This window comes from Chiloscyllium plagiosum, chromosome 17 (assembly GCF_004010195.1).
Source record: "Chiloscyllium plagiosum isolate BGI_BamShark_2017 chromosome 17, ASM401019v2, whole genome shotgun sequence".
In the NCBI taxonomy this organism is placed as follows: Eukaryota; Metazoa; Chordata; class Chondrichthyes; order Orectolobiformes; family Hemiscylliidae; genus Chiloscyllium; species Chiloscyllium plagiosum.
This window is the reverse complement of record NC_057726.1, coordinates 66,027,807-66,047,802: the sequence shown is the minus strand read 5'-3', so window position 1 is coordinate 66,047,802 and position 19,996 is coordinate 66,027,807. Positions and strand designations below refer to the sequence as shown.

The 19,996-nt window shown below is 42.1% G+C and overlaps 1 protein-coding gene across 1 annotated transcript in view; it reads left to right on the top strand.

Moving 5' to 3' along the window:
- Positions 1 to 19,996, top strand: part of LOC122558639 (L-fucose kinase) — a 213,009-nt gene that overhangs the window by 98,727 nt on the left and 94,286 nt on the right. Inside the window, exon 3 of the mRNA XM_043707437.1 lies at positions 2,710 to 2,760. Within this exon, the coding sequence (XP_043563372.1) occupies positions 2,710 to 2,760 (51 nt within the window). The remainder of the gene's footprint in view (positions 1 to 2,709; positions 2,761 to 19,996) is intronic.

The following is a 19,996-nucleotide window of genomic DNA, read 5'->3' as shown; positions in this document are numbered from 1 at the left end:
CCACCCCCAGCCCTTTCCAATCAACTCTGGCCAGCTCCTCTCTCATGTCTTTGTAGTTACCTTTACTCAATTGGAATACTGTTACATCTGATTCAAGCTTTTCCCTTCAAACTGCCAAGTGAATTCTATCATATTATGGTCACTGTCCCCTCGGGGTTCCTTCACCTTAAGCTCCCTAATCAAACCTATCTAATTAAACTTCACCAAATCCGGAATTGCCTATTCCCTCGTGGGTTCTTCCCACAAGCTGCTCCAAAAAAAACTCATAGACTTTCCATTAGTTCCTTTTTTGGGATCTGCTACCAGCCAGATTTTCTCAGTCCACCTGCATATTGAAATTCCCTATGATTATTGCAAAAGTGGCTTTCTTACATGCCCTTTCTACTTCCTGATTTATTTTCTGCCCCACATTATGACTACTGCTATGGGCCTGTAGATAACTCCCATCGGGGTCTTTTTTCTTTTGTTGTTTGGGGAAAGATTTAAGAAGGACCTCAGGGGCAACTTTTTCACACAGAAGGTGGTGCATGTATGGAATGAGCTGACACAGGAGGTTACGGAGGCTGGTACATTTGCAACATTTAAAAGGCATCTGGATGGGTACATAGATAGGAAGGGTTTAGAGGGATATGAGATAAATGCTGGCAAATGGGACTAGGCCAGTTTAGGATATCTGATTGGCACAGACAAGTTGGACAGAAGGGTCTGTTTCCATACTGTATAAGTCTATAACTCTATAACTTTACCCACGCAGATTCTATGCCTTCTGATTCTATATCACTTCTTGCTATCAATTTAATTTTATTTCTTACTAGCAAGGTAACTCTGTCCCTGTACCCATCTGTCTGTCTTTCGACAGGACACATTCTTGGATATTTAGTTCCCAGCCCTGACCTCCCCAAGCATGCCATGCCTCTGTGATGGCCACAACATCATACCTGTCAATTTCAATCTGTGTTATAAGCTCATTTACCTTGTTTTGCATACTATGTGCATTTAAGTACAACACCCTCAGTCTTGCTTTGACCACCCTTTTCTCATAGAGGTAAAAACAATGACTGCAGATGCTGGAAACCAGATTCTGGATCAGTGGTGCTGGAAGAGCAGAGCAATTCAGGCAGCATCCGAGGACAGGCAAAATCGACGTTTCTGGCAAAAGCCCACGCTTCAGGCTCTCTGCCTTTATTCCTGATGAAGGGCTTTTGCCAGAAACGTCGATTTTGCCTGTCCTCGGATGCTGCCTGAATTGCTGTGCTCTTCCAGCACCACTGATCCAGACATTAACCAGAAACTGATTAGTGACACTTTGCTTACAGAAACAGGTCAGAGTTATGTGGCAAATCACTCACCACCTGATTTACCAAAGCCTGTCAGCCATCTCCAAGGCACAAATCAGGAGTACATTGGAACATTTTCCACTTGTTTAGGTGTGTGTAGCTTCAAACCACTCCTGGAATCTGGATACCATCCAGGACAAAATCTGCTTGTGGTGCTCCATCCACCTCCTTAAACATTTGCTTCCTCCAATACCAACACGCACTGGCAACAGTATGCACACCGCCACAATGGAAAATACTTTGACAGCATCTTCTAAACCTCGTGGAAGAGCAAGAGCAGCAGAGACATGGCAAGCTACCAAGCTCCAGTTTCCCTCCAACTCGGAATAATATACCAGTTTCTTCACTGTCATTGTGTCAAAATGCTGGAACTCCCTCCCTCCACTTCACCTGATGAAGGAATAGCTCTCCGAAAGCTTGTGATTTCTAGTAAGCCTGTTGGACTATAACCTGGTGTCATGTGTCTTCTGACCTTCCCTCCCAAAAAGAACTATGTGTGTATCTATACCACATGGACAGCATTAATTTAAGAAGGCTTCCCACTACCACCTTCTCACGAACAATTGGAAATGAACAGTCATTGGTCCCCAAAAGATAGAACAAAAACAAATTGTAAAATAAAAAATTCCATTGTGGTAAAATACATGGAGTGCTAACAGAAGTTATCTATGATAGAGAATATATATGACACACTTATTGTAGCTTTCCTTTTATATTCTATAAGTTTTATGTGGCACATTAAACTGAGTAATGAAGGAAGAGACTGGAGTTAGAGAAAAATGCATCGGGTTCAGCTTGAGAAGAATGAAGATGTGAAACTAGCTGACTTGCACATTGCCAGCAATTAAATACATAACTGATCATTCCTTTTCCTCAAAAAAAATCCCAACATTCTTACTACTAATGCTTATTGCCAATATTTCATAAGGTAATACCGATTGAGGATCAGTTCAAATTTAATATGAGAGTACAGCTCTTTCCACCCTTTATGGTGGATCTTAGTGACACTCCCAGTCCAGTATTACACAAAAATTCTAAAAGAAATCTGGAATTAGAAAAGTTGCTGGGTCTGTGTCACCATTGTCGATTGTCATTAAAAAAAACACCCTTTACCTGTGACGTACTGTGACTCCAGATAAATAATATGTTTGACTCTTAACGGCCCTTTGGGCAACTAGGGATGGGCAATAGATGCTAGTCTAGCCAGCAATGCCAACTTCCCATGACTGAATGAAAAGGAAAGCCAGTATAAAACAATACCCCTGCATTAACCTGCAGTTTCAAGTAAGATGGAGGGCCCATAGGTGGAAATAAAGTTGAGTCAGATGAATTACGGCATGAATCCTAACACTGTCTCATCTCTTTGTTTCAGGTTGTCACCTCTGATGTACTGCAGACAGCACGAATACTGATCCTCCACATGGTGAGTCATCAGAGTTCAACCTTTAATTAATGTGAGAACCATAAGTATCATGTGGGTCACAAAGTGTTAAGTAACAAAAAGACAAAATGCATCACACAGTTAGTCACCTTCCATTGAGGAGTTCTCTGAAGACTTTCTATTGCAGTGAACATATTTCTAATGTGACAAGTTTACAAGTTTTTCCTGTAATTTGTGTGACAGATTAAACCAGGCTATCTCTATGCAGCTTTCCACAGCATCTTTCATGATCGTACAATGTCCTGAAGCGTTTTATGGTCATTGAAATATAATGCACTCAGCGTTGTAATCTAGCAAATGCTTCGGCCAATGTGCTCACAGCGAGATCCCACAAAGAGGAATGTTATAATGACCAGGTAATCTGTTTTCTGATGATATTGGTTAAAAGATAAATATTAGCCAGGACACTGGAGAATTGGCCTACTCTTACTTTTAAAGCTGCCACTTTTACATTGACCTAAGATAGAAGTTGGGACCTCAATGTAATGTCTCGTGGCAGCACCTGTTGTTCAAAGTTCCTCAGTGCTGGAGTATCAACCTTTTTATTTCATGTGTCACTGGCTGAGCCAGCATTTATAGCCAGAGGTTAGTTACAGTCTGATGTCACATTCCAGGTGAGAGCAGATAAAGACAGCAGTTTTCTTCCCTGAACAATGTCAGTGAACCAGATTTTGTTTTCCCAACAATCAACAACAATTTCATCGTCATCATTAGAATCTTAATTCCAGAATTTAATTGAATTCATATTCCATCATCTACTATGGCAAGACTCGAGCCCAGCTCCCTAGAGCTTTACCTGAGTCTCTGGATTAATAGTCTGGAATGATACCACTAAACCATTCCCTCCCCTTGCTTATAGGTTCAAGCCTCAAGAGAGGGATTTGAACATAGGTTTCTGAACAAAGTGAATGCTACCTCAAAACTGCAGCTGGTACTTATGAAGGAATAACACTTTGATAATAAACGTTTTGGGGCAGAATGCCCAGATAGTTTGTTGCAGCAGTTTACTACCCAGTGTCCTATATCCTCGAGTGGTCCCGCATTTAAGTCCAAGTTCATACTCAGTCAGCTAATCTAAATCTGGCAAACAGAAGCGAAAGTTGGAGTTCACAGTCGTAGCTTCTGAAGGAATTAAAAATTAACAAGCTCTCCTGTTTCATTTCCACTGCTGTCTGCTGCAAAATAGATGTCAAGTGAGGTTAGGATCAGATTTTGCTCTAACCACTCAAACATTACCAATGTAACAATGCAGGCTCCCTGCCTTCATTCCTGATTAAGGGCTTTTGCTGCTGCTCGGATGCTGCCTGACCTGCTGTGCTTTTCCAGCACCACTCTAATCTAGAGTCTGATTTCCAGCATTTGCAGTCCTCACTTTTGCAGAGTTGATTTTAACCTTACTACGGATCCTCTTGCAAGGATGCCTACCTTGAAGAAGTTCTCCTTCTCTCTCTACAAGAACCTCAGTGAGTCTCTGTCTCACTGCAACCCCCAGGTCATCTCCTCTGCCCTGAAGCTCTTCAACCATGTCCTGAAACAGACTTGCTACCGCAGCCAACTCTTGGCTACTTTCTCCCCAGCCCCACCCCCCCTCCCATTTATCTCTCCACCCCAGAGCTCCCTGCCTTCATTCCTGATTAAGGACTTTTGCCTGAAACGTTGATTTTCATGCTCCTCAGATGCTGCCTGACCTGCTGTGCTTTTCCAACACCACTCTATTGTAACAACCCAATCATCCGATGAGCACTGGGGAGGCTGATGCCCATATCTGTCTGCCCACCAGTCCCAAGAAAGTATCTGTATCATATTGACTTCTGTACACATTCATTAAAGTGGGGATTGGTTCATTAGTAGAATAGATTTCTGGCTAAATGGTTGAAAGCTGGTACACCGATCTCCATCAAGCGAGAGCTGAACTTGTTTTTACTTGAGGAAAGATCATCTCGTAAAGGAGGTCGGAATGCATTGATGCAAATCAGATCTAAAGTCATCATTTGGATTATATTTGATCACCTGATTGGTCTGAAGATAACTTTTCCTGTTTCCCCCAGGGCATTTTATCCTACTCTAAGTTCAGACTAAACCTACATACCCTTCATTATACTATCTTCCATTGTGCCTATCCAAGAGTCGCTTAAATGTCCCTAATGTATCTGACTCTACTACAACTGCTGCAGTGCATTCCACACACCCAGCACTCTGTGTAAAGAACTTATCTCTGACATCTCCCTGAAACCTTCCTCCAATTACCTTAAAATTATGCCTCCTCGTGATAGACATTTCTGCCATGGAGAAAGTCTCTGGCTATCCACTCTCTCTATGCCTGCCATCAGCATGTACACCTCCATCAAGTCACCTCTCGTCCTTCTTTGCTTCAGTGAGAAAAGTCCTAGCTCCCTCAACCTTTCTTCATAAGACATGCCCTCCAATCCAGGCAGCATCCTGGTAAATCTCCTCTGTACCCACTCTAAAGCTTCCACATCTTTCCCATAATGAGGCAGCTAGAACTGAACACAAAATTCCAAGTATGGTTTAATCAGGGCTTTATAGAGCTGCAGCATATCCTCGCAGCTCTTACACTCAATCCCCCTGCTAATGAAAGCCCACACACCACACGCCTTCTTAACAACCAACTTGCGGAATGTTTCAGTGAACATTTCTGGGACATGCACTAAACAACCCCACCAAACACTTCAACTCCCCCTCCCACACTGCCAAGGACATGCAAGTCCTGGGCCTCCACCACCGCCAAACTCTAGCCACCTGATGCCTGGAGGAAGAATGGCTCATCTTCTGCCTTGGAACCATGGGATCAATGTCGATTTCACCAGTTTCCTTATTTCCCCTTCCCCCACCTTATCCCAGATCCAACTCTCCAACTCGGCACCGCTGTCTTGAACTGTCCTACCTACCCATCTTCCTTCCCACCTATCCGCTCCACCCTCCGCTCCGACCTATCACCATCATCCCCACCTTCATCCACCTATCGCATTCCCAGCTACCTTCCACCCAGTCCTACCTCTCCCTTCCCATTTATCTTTCAGCTCCATAAGCACCCCCATTCCTGATGAAGGGCTTATGCTCAAGACGTCAACTCTCCTGCTCCTTGGACGCTGGCTGACCGGCTGTGCGTTTCCAGCACCACACTTTCTGACTATCAACCTGGGTGGTAATTTTGAGGGGGTCTATGGACATGGACCCCAAGATCCCTCTGTTCCTCCACACTGCCAAGAATCCTGCCTTTAATCCTGTATTCTGCATTCAAATTCAACCTTCCACAGTGAATTACTTCATACTTCTCCAGTTGAACTCCATCTGCTACTTATCAGCCCAATTCTGCATCCTGTCAATGTCCCGTTGCAACCTACAACAGCCCTCCATACTATCCACAACATCACCAATCTTCATGCCATCGGCAAACTTACTAACCCACTCTTCCACTTCCTTATCCAAGTCATTTATAAAAATCACAAAGAGCAGAGGTCCCAGAACCGATCCCTGGTCACCGAGCTCCAGCCTGAATACATCCCATCTACCACCACACTGTCTTCTATGAGCCAGCCAATTCTGTATCCAGACAGCCAGATTTCACTGCATCCCAAGCCTCCTTATTTTCTGAATAAGCCTACCATGGGGAACCTTATCAAATGTCTTGCTAAAATCCATGTACACCACATCCACTGCTGTACCTTCATCAATGTGTTTTGTCGCATTCTCAAAGAATTCAATAAGGTTTGTGAGGCATGACCTGCCCCTCACAGAGTCATGCTGACTATCTATAATCAAACTATGATTTTCCAAGTAATCATGAATCCTGTCTATCAGAATCCTCTCTAATACTTTGCCCATTACAGATGTAAGACTGACTGATCTGTAATTCCCAGGATTATCCCTATTCCCTTTCTTGAGCAAGACAATAACATTTGCCACCCTCTAATCATCTGACACTACTCCAGTGGACAGTGAAGATGCAAAGATCATCACCAAATGCGCTGCACTCTCTTCCCTTGTTTCCTGTAGTAACCTAGGATATATCCCCTTCGGCCCACAGGATTTATCTACCCTTACGTTTTTTCAAAATTTTCACACATCCTCCTTTTTAACATCAACCTGTTCAAGCATATCAGTCTGTTTCACACTGTCCTCAGAAACATCAAGGTCCCTCTGAGTAGTGAATACTGAAGCAACGTATTCATCAAGGAGCTCCCCACCCTCCTCCGACTCCAGGCACAATTTCCCTCCACTATCCCTGATTGGCCCTGCCCTTACTCTGGCCATCCTTTTGTTCCTCACATAAGTGTAGAATGCCTTAGAGTTTTCCTGAATCCTACCCTCTTCCAGTTCTCCCAAGACAATTCTTCAGTTCCTTCCTGGCTACCTTGTAACCTTGTAAAGCCCTGTCTGATACTTGCCTCCTCAACTTTAAGTAAGCTTCCTTTTTCCTCCTAACTAGATGTTCCACATCCCTTGTCATCCAAGGTTCTTTCAACCTACTATCCCTTCCTTGCCTCAGTGGGACACACCTATCCAGCACTATCAGCAAATGCTTCCTAAACAACCGCCACGTTTCTTTTGTGCATTACCCAGAGAATATCTATTCCCAATGTAGGTGCCTCAGTTCTTGCCTAATAGCATAGTAATTCCACCCCCCACCCCCATTTAAATACTTTCTCATACCATCTGTTCCTATCTCCCTCCATGCGGATAGTAAAGGTTCAGGTGTTGTGATCACTATCACCAAAATGCTCTCCCACCGAGAGATCTGACACTTGGCGTGGTTCGCTGCCAAGCGCCAAATCCAATATGGTCTCCCCTCTCATTGGCCTGTCTACATATTGAGTCAGGAACCCTTCCTGGACACACCTGACAAAAACTGCTTCATCCAAACTGTTTGAACTAAGTAGGTTCCAATCAATATTAGGGAAGTTAAAGTCATCCATGACAACAACCCTGTTCCTTCTGCACCTTTCCAAAATCTGCCTCCCAATCCACTCCTCCGTGTCTCTGTTCTTATTGGGGGTTCTATAGAAAACTCCCAATAAAGTGACTGCTCCTTTCCTGTTTCTGACTATACTGACTATGTAGACAAACCCTCCTTGATGACCACCTTTTCTACAGCTATAATACTATCCCTGATATCACTCCTCCACTTCTTATATACGTCCCCCCACCCCACCCCACCATTCCTTCTGAAACGTCTGAACTGTGGAACATCCTACAACCATTCTTGCTCCTGCAATATCCAAGTCTCCGTAATGGCCACAACATCATAGTTTCAAGTACTGATCCATGCTTTAAGTTTGTCACACTTATTCCTGATAATACTTGCATTAAAATAGACACACTTCAACCCAAGACACTAACCACAACTTTGCCCTATCAAGTGCCTATCTCTCTTCACCGACTCACTGCATGCTGTATCTGACTGTTCACTACCTACTCCATCATCTGACCAGTAGCTTCTGTTCTTACCCCCCCACTCCCCACCAATCTAGTTTAAACCCACCCGAAGAGCTCTAGCAATCCTCCCGCCTAGGATAATGGTGCCGTTCCAGTTCAGGTGCAACCCGTCCTTCTTGTACAGGTCCCACCTTCCCCAAAAGGTATCCCAGTGATCCACATATCTGAAGTCCTCCCTTCTACACCAGCCCTGCAGCCACATGTTCATCTGCACTCGTTCTCTATTTCTAGCCTCACTAGCTCGTGGCACTGGTAGCAATCCTGAGATTACTACTCTGCCCGTCCTGACTTCTAGCTTCCAATCTAACTCCCTTTAGTTTCTTTTCAGGTTCTTTTCTCTTTCCCTACCTATGTCATTGGTACCTATGTGTACCACAACTTCTGGCTGCTCTCCCTCCCACTTAAGAATCCTGTAGACTCGATCTGAGACATCCCTGACCCTGGCACCCAGGAGGCAACATACCATCCAGACGTCTCACTCGCAACTGCACAATTTCATGATTGTTTCTCTCACAATTGCATCTCCTATCACTAAGGCTCCTCTATTCTCCGCACTTCCCTTCTGTGCCACAGAGCCAGGCTCAGTGCCAGAAACCTGGCCGCTGTGGCTTTTCCCGTTAGGTCATCTCCCCCAGCAGTATCCAAAATGGTATACTTATTATTGAGGGGAATGGCCACAGTGTGACTGTCTTTCTTTTCCCTTTCCCTCTCCTGACAGTCACCCAGCTACCTTTATCCTGTAACTTAAGTGTAACTACTTCCCAATAACTCCTCTCTATCACCCCCTTAGCCTCCTGAATGATCCGAAGTTCATCCAGTTCCAGCTCCAGTTCCCTATTGTGGTCTCCGAGGAGCTGGAGTTGGAACTTGCTGGCGAAGTCAGCGCGGACACAAATGGTGACCCTCACCTCCCACATCCTGCAAGAGGAACATGCAACTGCCCTAGCATCCATCCCCTCTTCTCTAAATGACCAACAGAGATTGAATAAATGCAAAAGAAAAGCCTTACTTTACCAACCCTCTACAGACTCTGTTTCTTTTTGGTTGGAGGAGGAGGAGGACGGGTTGGATACACTACATGTGTAGTGTCTCAGGTTTAGCCCCAACCTGACTATATTGGTTCACGTACCCAGCAATCCCCATGTCTGCGTCCACTATCTGCAATGATTATCTACAAATAAAGAGCAAGGAACAAAATAGGCCACTTGGGCCTTCAAGTCTGCTCTACCATTCAACAAGATCATGGGCGATCTAATTTTAATCTTAAACCTTGACAATCATCTATCTCACTCCTGCCTTGAAAACTTTGAAAGATGCTTAACCACTGCTTTTTGAGAAAGGGAATTCCAAAGATTCTCAAAACTTTGAGAAAAAGTATTTCCTCATTTCTATTTTAAATGGACGTCGCCTTATTTTATAACTATGACCCCTAGTTCTAGATTGTCTTACAAGAGGAAACATCCTTCCAACATCCAACTGGTCAAGTCCCCTCAGAATCTTATATGCTTCAATGAAGTCACTTTTGACACTTCTGAATGCCAAAGGATTCAAGACTAGCCTGTCTGGCCTTTCTACAAAAGGCAGTCTGCTCATTGAATCCTCTTGCAAGGATGCCTGCCTTGAAGAAGTTTTCCTCCTCTCTCTACAACCAGCACCACTAATCCAGAATCTGGTTTCCAGCATCTGCAGTCATTGTTTTTACCTCATTCCAGATATTAGTCTACTAGGCCTTCTCTGAATTGCTTCCAATGCATGAACAACCTTCTGTAAGTATCGTGACGAGCACTGTACTCAATGCTCCAGATGCAGTCTTGCCGATGCCCTATTTAACTGAACCATAACCTCCTTACTCTTGCATTCAGTTCTCCTTGATATAAACCTTAACATTCTATTAGCTTTCCTGATTACTTGCTGCACCTGCATACAATGCTATTTCCAAGAAGCGAAAGCTACGCTACCTCCCATTGATATTATTGTTGCTGAATTCCCACCACAAATATCCTAGTGGTTATCACTGGTGGTGATCACCTGGTGGTGATCAGAATGCAATAGCTAAATACTGTGGCGGCTGTAGTAACGTATCAGAGGCTGGTATTTCGGGAGTAAGTATCTCCCCTTCTGACTCTCCACAGCCTATCCACCATTTACAGAGCTCAAAGCAGTTGATGGTGGAATCCAGTCTATTTGCTGAGGTCAGTGCAATTCCAACAATGCTGTCTAGGGCTAAGCAGCATCATTGGTTGGTACCCTGTCTACCACCTTCAGCATTCACTCCCTTCACCATTAACACATAATTTGCACCATCTTCAAAATGTACTGCAACAACTCACAGAGCTTCTTTGACAGTGCCTTCCAAATGTGTGACCTCTATCACTTTGAAGGACAGTGGATACATGGTAACACTGTGACCTGCAAGTTTCCCTCCAAGCCATTCATCATCCTAATTTGGAAATATATCGCCGTTCATTCAGTGTCACTGGGTCAAAATCTTGGAATTCCCACCTGAACAACATTGTGGTTAAGTCTGTACAACATGGACTGCAGCAATTCAAGAAGATGACTCAGCATGACCTTCACAAAATGAATTAGGAAAGGGTAATAAAATACCCAGTAATGTCCAAAATCCATGAACAAATGTGTACTAGAAGAATTCTGGAGGGTATTTTATTATAAAACTAGTATCCTTTTTTTTATGAAAGGAAAAATATACTTTCTGCTATGTTGATTTGGATTTCATCTGGTTAATTGGCAACTCAGCTGAATTAAAAGATTTTTCTCCAGTGATTTAAGAAGTGGAGGAGGAGGTCAATTAGAATTCAAATAAAACAAAGAAAAACTGCTGGAAAGTATTATGAAAGAAAATGAGAAGAAAAAGACACCTTGGTGAAAACATCATTTCTTTTGGAATGTACTTAATAGACAACATATTGAAGAATGGGACTCGTGATGTGCATGCAAGAGGATTATATTAGATAATGGCTAAATTTTGAAATAATTGGAATTAGCCTCAACTGAGAAAGAAAATAACTTGCATTAAAAAAAAACCTTTTTGACTTCTGGATGTCACAATGAGCTTCACAGTTAATTAAGTACTTCGGAAGCATAGTCACTTTTGTGATTTACTTAATGTGGCAGCTAATTTTCAGACAAATATTTCGCGTCAGTTCTCACTATGGAGAAAGACATGGAAATGAGGGAACTTGGGGAAATAAATATTGATGTCTTGAAAACAGTCCACAGAGAGGTTGTCTGTTTACATCATTTATTGCCTTATCTCCCTAATAATGCAAAGGGCCTCTCTACTGCCTATAAACATTTGCTCAAGGAATGCAACCAACCTTTTCACATGAATTTGTTGTTTACATTTCTAATTTTACAATTGCCTAAAAAGTTCAGAATACTGTAAGATCAGACTTTTCTGTCAACTTTTTACTAAGTAACAAACTTCAGACTGTGGCTAAACAAGGCCTTTCAAAAATGTCCCTTATTAAAATGCTTATTTGTTTAGGACTGACTGTTTACAGAAATCTAAGTAACATCTCTAATGTTTCCTTCTATGGAGAAAGAAACATCTTATCCAGTATCTCTATATGGGAGACCACAAGTCAGACTGTAAACATCTGCTAAATGTAGCTACCAACCCCTTTCAGACATTTTGTGGCAGCTATAAAGCCCCAGGAGGCCATCTTGTCAACTTTACTCATGGACCACTACAACAAGTACTATATATCTCAACTTCAGGAAACAAATTTCACAGGAGGTTTATAGCTGGGAAGAAATTGTAAATTGAATAATAAATCATCTTAACAGGAAATACAAAGAAGCCATGTATATTTCATTCAGCCTTTTTATTCTCCATTTGCTCATATACTCTTCCTAAAAGTGCTGAGCCCCCATCTATGGGTAGAAAATTGTGCCTTGCATTTGATGTTGATCTAAGCTATACTGGGTGGTGTGTAAAAAGCAAACTTGTAGTCCCCAGTGGCTCTGCAAATGACAAGAGTCATAATTTCAAACTAGTGAATTTCAACCTTAATACTTCGACTAAATTGGCAAAAACCCATAAATCATCTCAGAAATGGTTAGATGCCATCATCCCAAACGTGTCTGAGTCAGCATATCTAAAAAAACTCCATCGACTACGTTTCCCACACATACAAAATTTGTTACCTCTTCAAAGAGATTTGTTAAGTTTGTTGATCGCTTTTTAAAAACATGAATCACTGTGGTATCTCTTATGGTTATTTACATTCCTTAAGGAGCTGCAAGGGGCACTCATGACTATAGCCTAAACAATGGAGAAAGGAACCAAGTAGCATAGTGGACAGTGAATTGCATATACAGTAATGTGAAAGTTAAAGATAGTCACTTGGCTTGGCAAAATGTGAGAAATGGTATTCCACGAGGATTAGTAGTGGTATCACCATTCAAGTAAACAATTCATACTCTGGAATTAAAAGTCCAGGTTCAAACTTTGTAGATGATACCAGATTGTCAAGTGTAGTTAATAATGGAGAGGATTATGAAAGTGTACAGATAGACATTGATAAACTCCATTGGCAAATAAGCTTCACAAAAGGTCTGTGTGTTGTAGGAAAGTTTCAGTGCAAAGGAATCTGTGTATACCAATAAACAAATAAGAATTCCAATTCAAGTTAGTTAATCTATGAAACAGCAAAGAAATCATGAAGATTTATATCTTGTAGGAAGAGTTGAAAAGCAGAGAAGACATATTTGAAGCACTCTGAATAGTTTTGCTTTCCAAATTATGAAAAGAATACAGAAGCTGGAGGGGGTGTTTTTAAAAAATTCCTAGTGTTATAATGGAAGTCAGTGGTTAATTTTGGTTGACGATCCAACTCAACTTTCTCTCCACACGTTGCCAGACCTACTGAGGTTCTCCAGAAATTTCAGGGTTTTTTAATCCAATTCTGTACCTTTTTTTGCTTTCTCCACCTACCTTGTGATTCCTTTAGCATGAAAAACTATGTCTAATTCCTACTTGAAAATATTCAATGTTTTGGTTTCAATGTTTTGCATTGTGTGGCAGAGGATTCGACAGGCTCACCATTGTCTGGGTAAAGAAACTTCTCGTCATCTCAGACTTAAATTACCTGTCTTGTATCCTAAAACTGTGACCTCTGTTTTGGATTCCCAATCATCAAGAATATCCTTTCGGCATTTACCCTGCCTACCTTTATTGTGTGATTTTTAACCTTGTCCACCCCAGTTCAACACTGGCACCTCCACATCATTACTTCTATTAGAATTTTATAGCTTTCTATGATATCCAGAGCATCCTTCTTCAGATAAGGGGACCAAAACTGAACACAATGCTCTAGGTGTGGTCTCACCTGGGCTTTGTACAATTGCAGTAAGACATCCCTACTCCTGTAATTAAATCTTCTCACTATGAAGGTCAACATACCATTTACCTTCTTCACTGCCTGTTGCATCTACATGTTTACTTTTAGCAACTACTATATGTGGAAACCCAGGTCTCATTGCACCTCCCCCTTTCCCAATTTATTGCCATTCCGATGAAAATCTGCCATCCTGTTTTGCCACCAAAATGGACAACTTCACATTCATCCAGATTATACGTCATCTGCCATGCATTTGCCTACTCATGCAACGTTTCCAAATCACACTGAAGCATTTCTGCATCCTCTTTTTTTGACCCTTCCACTCCAAGTTTCTGTTCAGCCACATGGCGCCAAAGTTCAGGACAACAACACCTTTGAGATCCTGATGTGCTGCAATGTCCGCAACTTGGACTTTACCTCATCAGTTCTGAGATGAAGCTGATCGAGCAGCCAACACTTTCTGCATATGTGATTGCCATGATTCACACCAGCTTTCACTAGCTCCCATATAGTACAGCTGCAATACATCCTTATTCAGCTATCTCTATTTTATTAGTTGATGGAAGGTGTAGAGGACAGTTTTGGCATTGGAGGAATGTGAAGGAGAACTTCTTTTATGCAATAAGTAGTATTAACTTGCTGCTTGTGAGGCTGGTGGAAGCAGAGACAATGACAAATGTCAAAGGGATATTTGATGGGCATTTGACGGAAAAAAATGTTCACAGGGAGATGGGAATGGAGGGGGAAATGGAAATGAACTGATTGCTCTATAAAGAGCTGACATCAGTTCAGTTGGTCAAATGGCTTCCATCTGTGCCAAAGCAACTCTATGGTCAGGACCCAATGTAGGCCAGGTTTGAAAATCACGGTCCTGTAGATTGTATTAGCATCATGTCACAGTCAGGATTGTTCCACGTTATCAGTAGGCTAGCAGTAGAGAGACAGCAGGAAAGGTGCTTGCCTGCAAATAACCAGCAAAGGAAGACTTTTTGAGGATTGTAATAAAGCAAAGCCTGTAGACACATGATATTGACCAACTGGGAAAAGTCGGTCCCAGTTTCAGCCTGTGTTTCATATGGGCCAGCTACTTTGAAAAAGCAGAACTTCCATTTATAACATGACCAGTGTTGATTATAGGTGAAAGTAAGGGCTGCAGATGCTGGAGATCAGAGTCAAGATTAGAATGATGCTGGAAAAGCACAGCAGGTCAGGCAGCATCTGAGGAGCAGGAAAATCGACATTTCGGGCAGAAGCCCTTCATCAGTTTACAGATCAAATCACTCAGTCATGAATGGATTAGGGAATACCAACAGCTTCATGATCAGCAAGGTTATTGAAAATAAACAACCACAGAATCAATACAGGGTGAGTCTTCTCTCCAATTTCTTGGCTGCACTTGCTGATTCCAAGTATCACACTGGTTCAGTGACAGTAATCTAGTGTCAGAAAATTACAGTGTCCAACCACACCAGCAACCTGGCAAGCACCTCAACAGTATGAGGGAGAGAGACCCAGTGCAAGATATTCCAATCAGGATTGTAAATCCTATTTCCGACCTTGATTGGATTAAAAATTACCCAATTGCCTTCACAGGATTGTATTGGAAATTTCTGGACAGGGACCTCCTGTTATGAACCTGAACAGGAATTTATGAATCCAACAGTGATGGTGAATTTTGTGGAAATCATTATCCTTTTTGCAGCAGACCTTTGCAGTATTCTGTGATTTAAATGTTCAACAAAATAAGCCTGCCAATTTGACAGTCTCAGTGAAAGGGTAAGTATGTGAGGTAAATGCGGAATAGAATGAAATTTGGTTTTGGGGTTAGGTGATAGATGCATGAAGTGAATCTTAGGAATTCCTTATCCCAGAGGGCTAAGGAATGAAGCTCTTATATTGGGCATGCTCAAAAAAGAAATTGATAGGTTTGGGAACATAAGAGCGTGAGTAGGCCATTCAGCTTCTCGAGCCTGTTCCACCATTCAATGTGATCATGGCTGTTCTGTGGCCTAACTCCATATACTTGTCTTTGGACAATATCTCTCAATATATTTGCATATGAAAAAATTATCTTTCTCAGATTTAACAGCTCATCAAACTGATTTTGGAAACTAATGATATGAAAGGATATCACTGTGAGACAGTGTGGAAAAGTATCAGTGAGAGAGATGATCAGCCATGCTGTAATTAACTGGCAGAGCAGTCTTATAGGCTAAATAACTAACTACAGTTCCTATGCTCCTAGCTATGTAATGCTGACTGACACTTGAGCAGTCAGTAAGGGACATCATAACTCATGGAGCTGTCATCTTTTAGGTGAGACTTTCTACCAGATCACTTCTGTCATTCGTGAGATTATTTGAAACCTTTTCTGCCAATTCCTCACCAGCATTTATTTCTTGGCTAAAATAGATTGATTGGTCATTAATCTGTTTGATGTGGAACCTTCCTTTGTATAAATTGGGTATTATCTTTGCCAGTCTGAGAGCAGTGACTACAGTTGTAAACATTCATTGGCCATGAAATGCACTGGGACATACTGAGGATGTGGAAGTCCCGACATAAACTACAGTTAGTTGATTTTTTTGTTTCCTTTGATAGTCCTGTTGAGAAACTGAGACCCCAGTTAGTGTTGTGAGAAGGAATCAGAATTGCATCATAGTGGTTTAGAGTGCTTTGAGGGTTATGCCATCCTGATTTTCTTTTTTTCAGGAGATATGGACATTACAGACAATGCCAGTCTTTGTTGCCCATCCCTAATTACCCTTAAACTGAGTGGTTTTCTGGACCATTTCAGAGGGCAGTTAATGAAGCCATGGATCTGGAATCACATGTAGTCCAGGTCAGATAAGGACGACAGATTTCAGTCTCTAAAGGACCAATGCCGTCCCTTCCAGTTGTAATTGTTCCTGCATGAGGTAGTTTTACATTATGTGGAATGACGTGGCTGAAAATTTATAGTTGAATACTGTTCTGAAAAGGAAAACATTCTTCCTTAATAGCCATGCTCCAGTGAGAAATATCCACCTGCTTTCATTTTCATATTTTCAATTTGATTGGTGACAGTCTATAAATCTCAGTGACCTGTGAATGTGCTGTCATGCTTAACAGTGAGTAGAGAATAAATATTGCATGATTCTGCAAGCAACCAGGCTATATGGCACAACCATGATATATGCTGAAAATGTGTCGCTGGAAAAGCGCAGCAGGTCAGGCAGCATCCAAGGAGCAGGAGAATCGATGTTTCGGGCATGAGCCCTTCTTCAGGAGGGCTTTTCCAGCAACACATTTTCAGCTCTGATCTCCAGCATCTGCAGTCCTCACTTTCTCCACAACCATGATATATGTTTGCTTTATGCAAGGTCCAAGGTTGCTATCTCCATTTGGACTTATACTTGAAGGTTTCATCACTTTTTAATACCCCACTCAGTCAAATGGCTTTTATCAGCATCTCCAAAAGTTATATAGCAAGTAAATGCAGGTGATCAAAGAAAATGAAAAAACAGAACTTCTTTAATGCCTGTCAGATTTTTCTCCCAGATTGCTCCCAAACAGCCCTGGAAATTAATGTTTAATTCCTAAAATCTCTGGAAATCCTGGGAATTAGCAATCCTAGTGAAATTCTGGCCACAATGGTACTTCAAAAAGTACCCTGTCAATTAAAGGATTAGCTGGCTGGCACTATGGGAGCTTTAAACCAGCTATGGTCTGATACAATTGTTGCACAGAATGAAATGTATTCCGTTTTTATTGAGTTTTCTTTTTCATTGTTTCCCAAAGGTGTGCTCCATGGACACACGCCCGCATCCACCGCCACGCATGTGCACGCACGCACAACCCACAGCCAAATGTACGTATATGAACATATGCACATCCCCACACACACACACATACACTGACTCTCACGCACCACCACACACGTCTGCACACACACACTCACAAATACACAACCACCCTCACATACATACACACCCCCAATTCCTTCACATCCACACCCCTAAACACACCCACAAATATGGATTCCCCCATTCGCACACGTACACACCTGCGCACCACGCACACGCATCCAAATTATAAATTAATATGCCTTTAGAAATTTAGGCTTTTCGCTCCTCGGGCCTAGAAAGAGTTAGAAGTTTTAATTTTATTAACTGCAAAGGTCAAAACATAATAGGCTTGAGCCTGGGTGGTCTCAATTCACTCCTCTAAGTTCTCAACACACAACAGCTTATTATTATGCACCAATTAACAATCTGATTAAACAAAGCTGCAAGGAAACTTAGCTTTTGGATGATAAAACACTGGATGCCTGAGATGAACTTGAGCTGGGAGTGCTCAATGCTGATCCATGTGCTCAAAGTAGAAAGTTTAAGTTTTCCAGTATGCAATTTTGGGTAGCACAGTGGCTCAGTGATTAGTACTGCTGCCTGTCAGCGCCAGGGAACCAGGTTCGATTACAGCCTCGAGCGACTGTGCGTGTGGAGTTTGCACATTCTCCCCGTGTCTATGTGGGTTTCATCCAGGTGCTCCTGTTTCCTCCCACGGTCCAAGGATGCGCAGGTTAGGTGAATTAACCATGCTAAATTGTCCATAGTGTCCAAGGATGTGTAGGCTAAGTTGCTTGGCCATGGTAAGTGCAGGGTTGTGGTAATAGAGTAGGGGGCTGGGACTGGATGGGATGCTCTTCAGAGGGGAGGTGCAGACTTGGTGGGCCGAATGGCCTCTTTCCACACTGTAGGGATTCTGTGATTCAATGATCCCTCACCAGGTGAGCAAAAGTTTTTTTTTTATAAAAGTTAAAGAAAATTTTTCTTCCCCATTCTCTCTCTCACTTCAGTTCGCTGTTATATGAGCAATTTTATCTGCTGACCATCATGGTGTCTGCAGTGTTAGTACTATTCTTACCAAGGGCTTGTGTTGCTGCCACCATGCCCTTTTAAGACAGGGACCTCCAGGACCAGCCAGGTCTAGTGTGAGTCAAGGAAACCAATTGCTAGTCTGATCAGAAGAGGCCCTTATTTTAAACAAGCTGAAGTTTGTTGTATGTCAGCATGTGTCATAAATTACACTGAGATACAGACATTGGTCCATGGCAGGTCTCACTCCTTGAAGAACCTCACCTTTTCCCATGTCCATGTGGCATCGTCTTGCTGGGTGTAGCTTAAAGCACTCCACTAAACCTTTACACCCATTTCCAACATTTTCCCTCAAGCCATTTTCCTTTCTACCAATAATATAATATATTCTGTGTATAACAGCTCTTTCTACAACCTGCTGCCCTCCTCACCCCCCCCCCCCACCAAAAGTATATGAAATCTCAAATTCAGGTGATCTGGAGGTTTCACTATTTTCCCAGAACATATTTTCTTTAGACTTGGAAGTTTAGTTAATCAATGGTTTGAAGATTGTTGACTTTGATGGTGTTCCTGACAGTGTGTGAGCTGAAAATTCCTTTAAGCTGGAGGGCCTTTAATCTCTGGGAGGATGTCTTTCTAGATGAATCTGGCAATTGCACTGCAGCATTTGGAAGACTTCTAATTCCATGTATTTCCTTCACAGAAGACGTTTGACTTTGTGAAATGGGCTATTTCTTGTTAGTTTCCTGAATCTTTGAACCAGGTAATTTCTTCTTAACCATATCTTAGCTATCTGGACATTGGTCACCCCATCTTGTTAGAGGCTTCAAACGGATTGTATGTACCACATCTTCAGTGGTTGTCAGCTGAGTATTTATTTATAATCTGCCAGTAAACCCACGCTGAAGCGTATAGACTTCCTATGTTAACCTGGTGATTTGCTTGGTCACTTTTAATATTGGGCCTCAGTGATTGCAGAAACTACCACATTCATTTTCTCAGTTCTGCTATTCGTGGATTGCTTCTTACTTGGCATGATCAACATTGCTGTTGCTGAGCGTATTTTTCAGGGAGGATAGGGAAATTAATTTCTCTGTTTGAGCATGTATCTTCCAAGCACTTCAGTATTTCAATCCATCATAACTATTTGTTCACCAAGCTTTGTTACACTTTGAATGAATTCAGCTGAGGATGCATCAGCGAGTTCAAGTCAGATAAACTGCTCATTGACTATCTGGTTGTTAGTGTTTGCTTGCAAAGTAGCCTGAACTCTTTTCAGTATTGATAGCAATGAAAAGCATTTCTGCCAATCCATAATATAGACAGGTTTCCACCTTGTTGACAATATAAATTACATTTCTTATACACTGGAGCTAATCTCAGTTATGTCTATTGTCTGCTTATGTTCTTCCCTGAGTCTAGGGAGTCCTATGAAATTGTTTGCCAGTTGACCTTTGACCATTTGTTCCACAACCGGCTGTCCGTTAACTAAATTTTCTTGACCTATTGTTCTATAACTGGCTGTTTCCAGACCAGTTA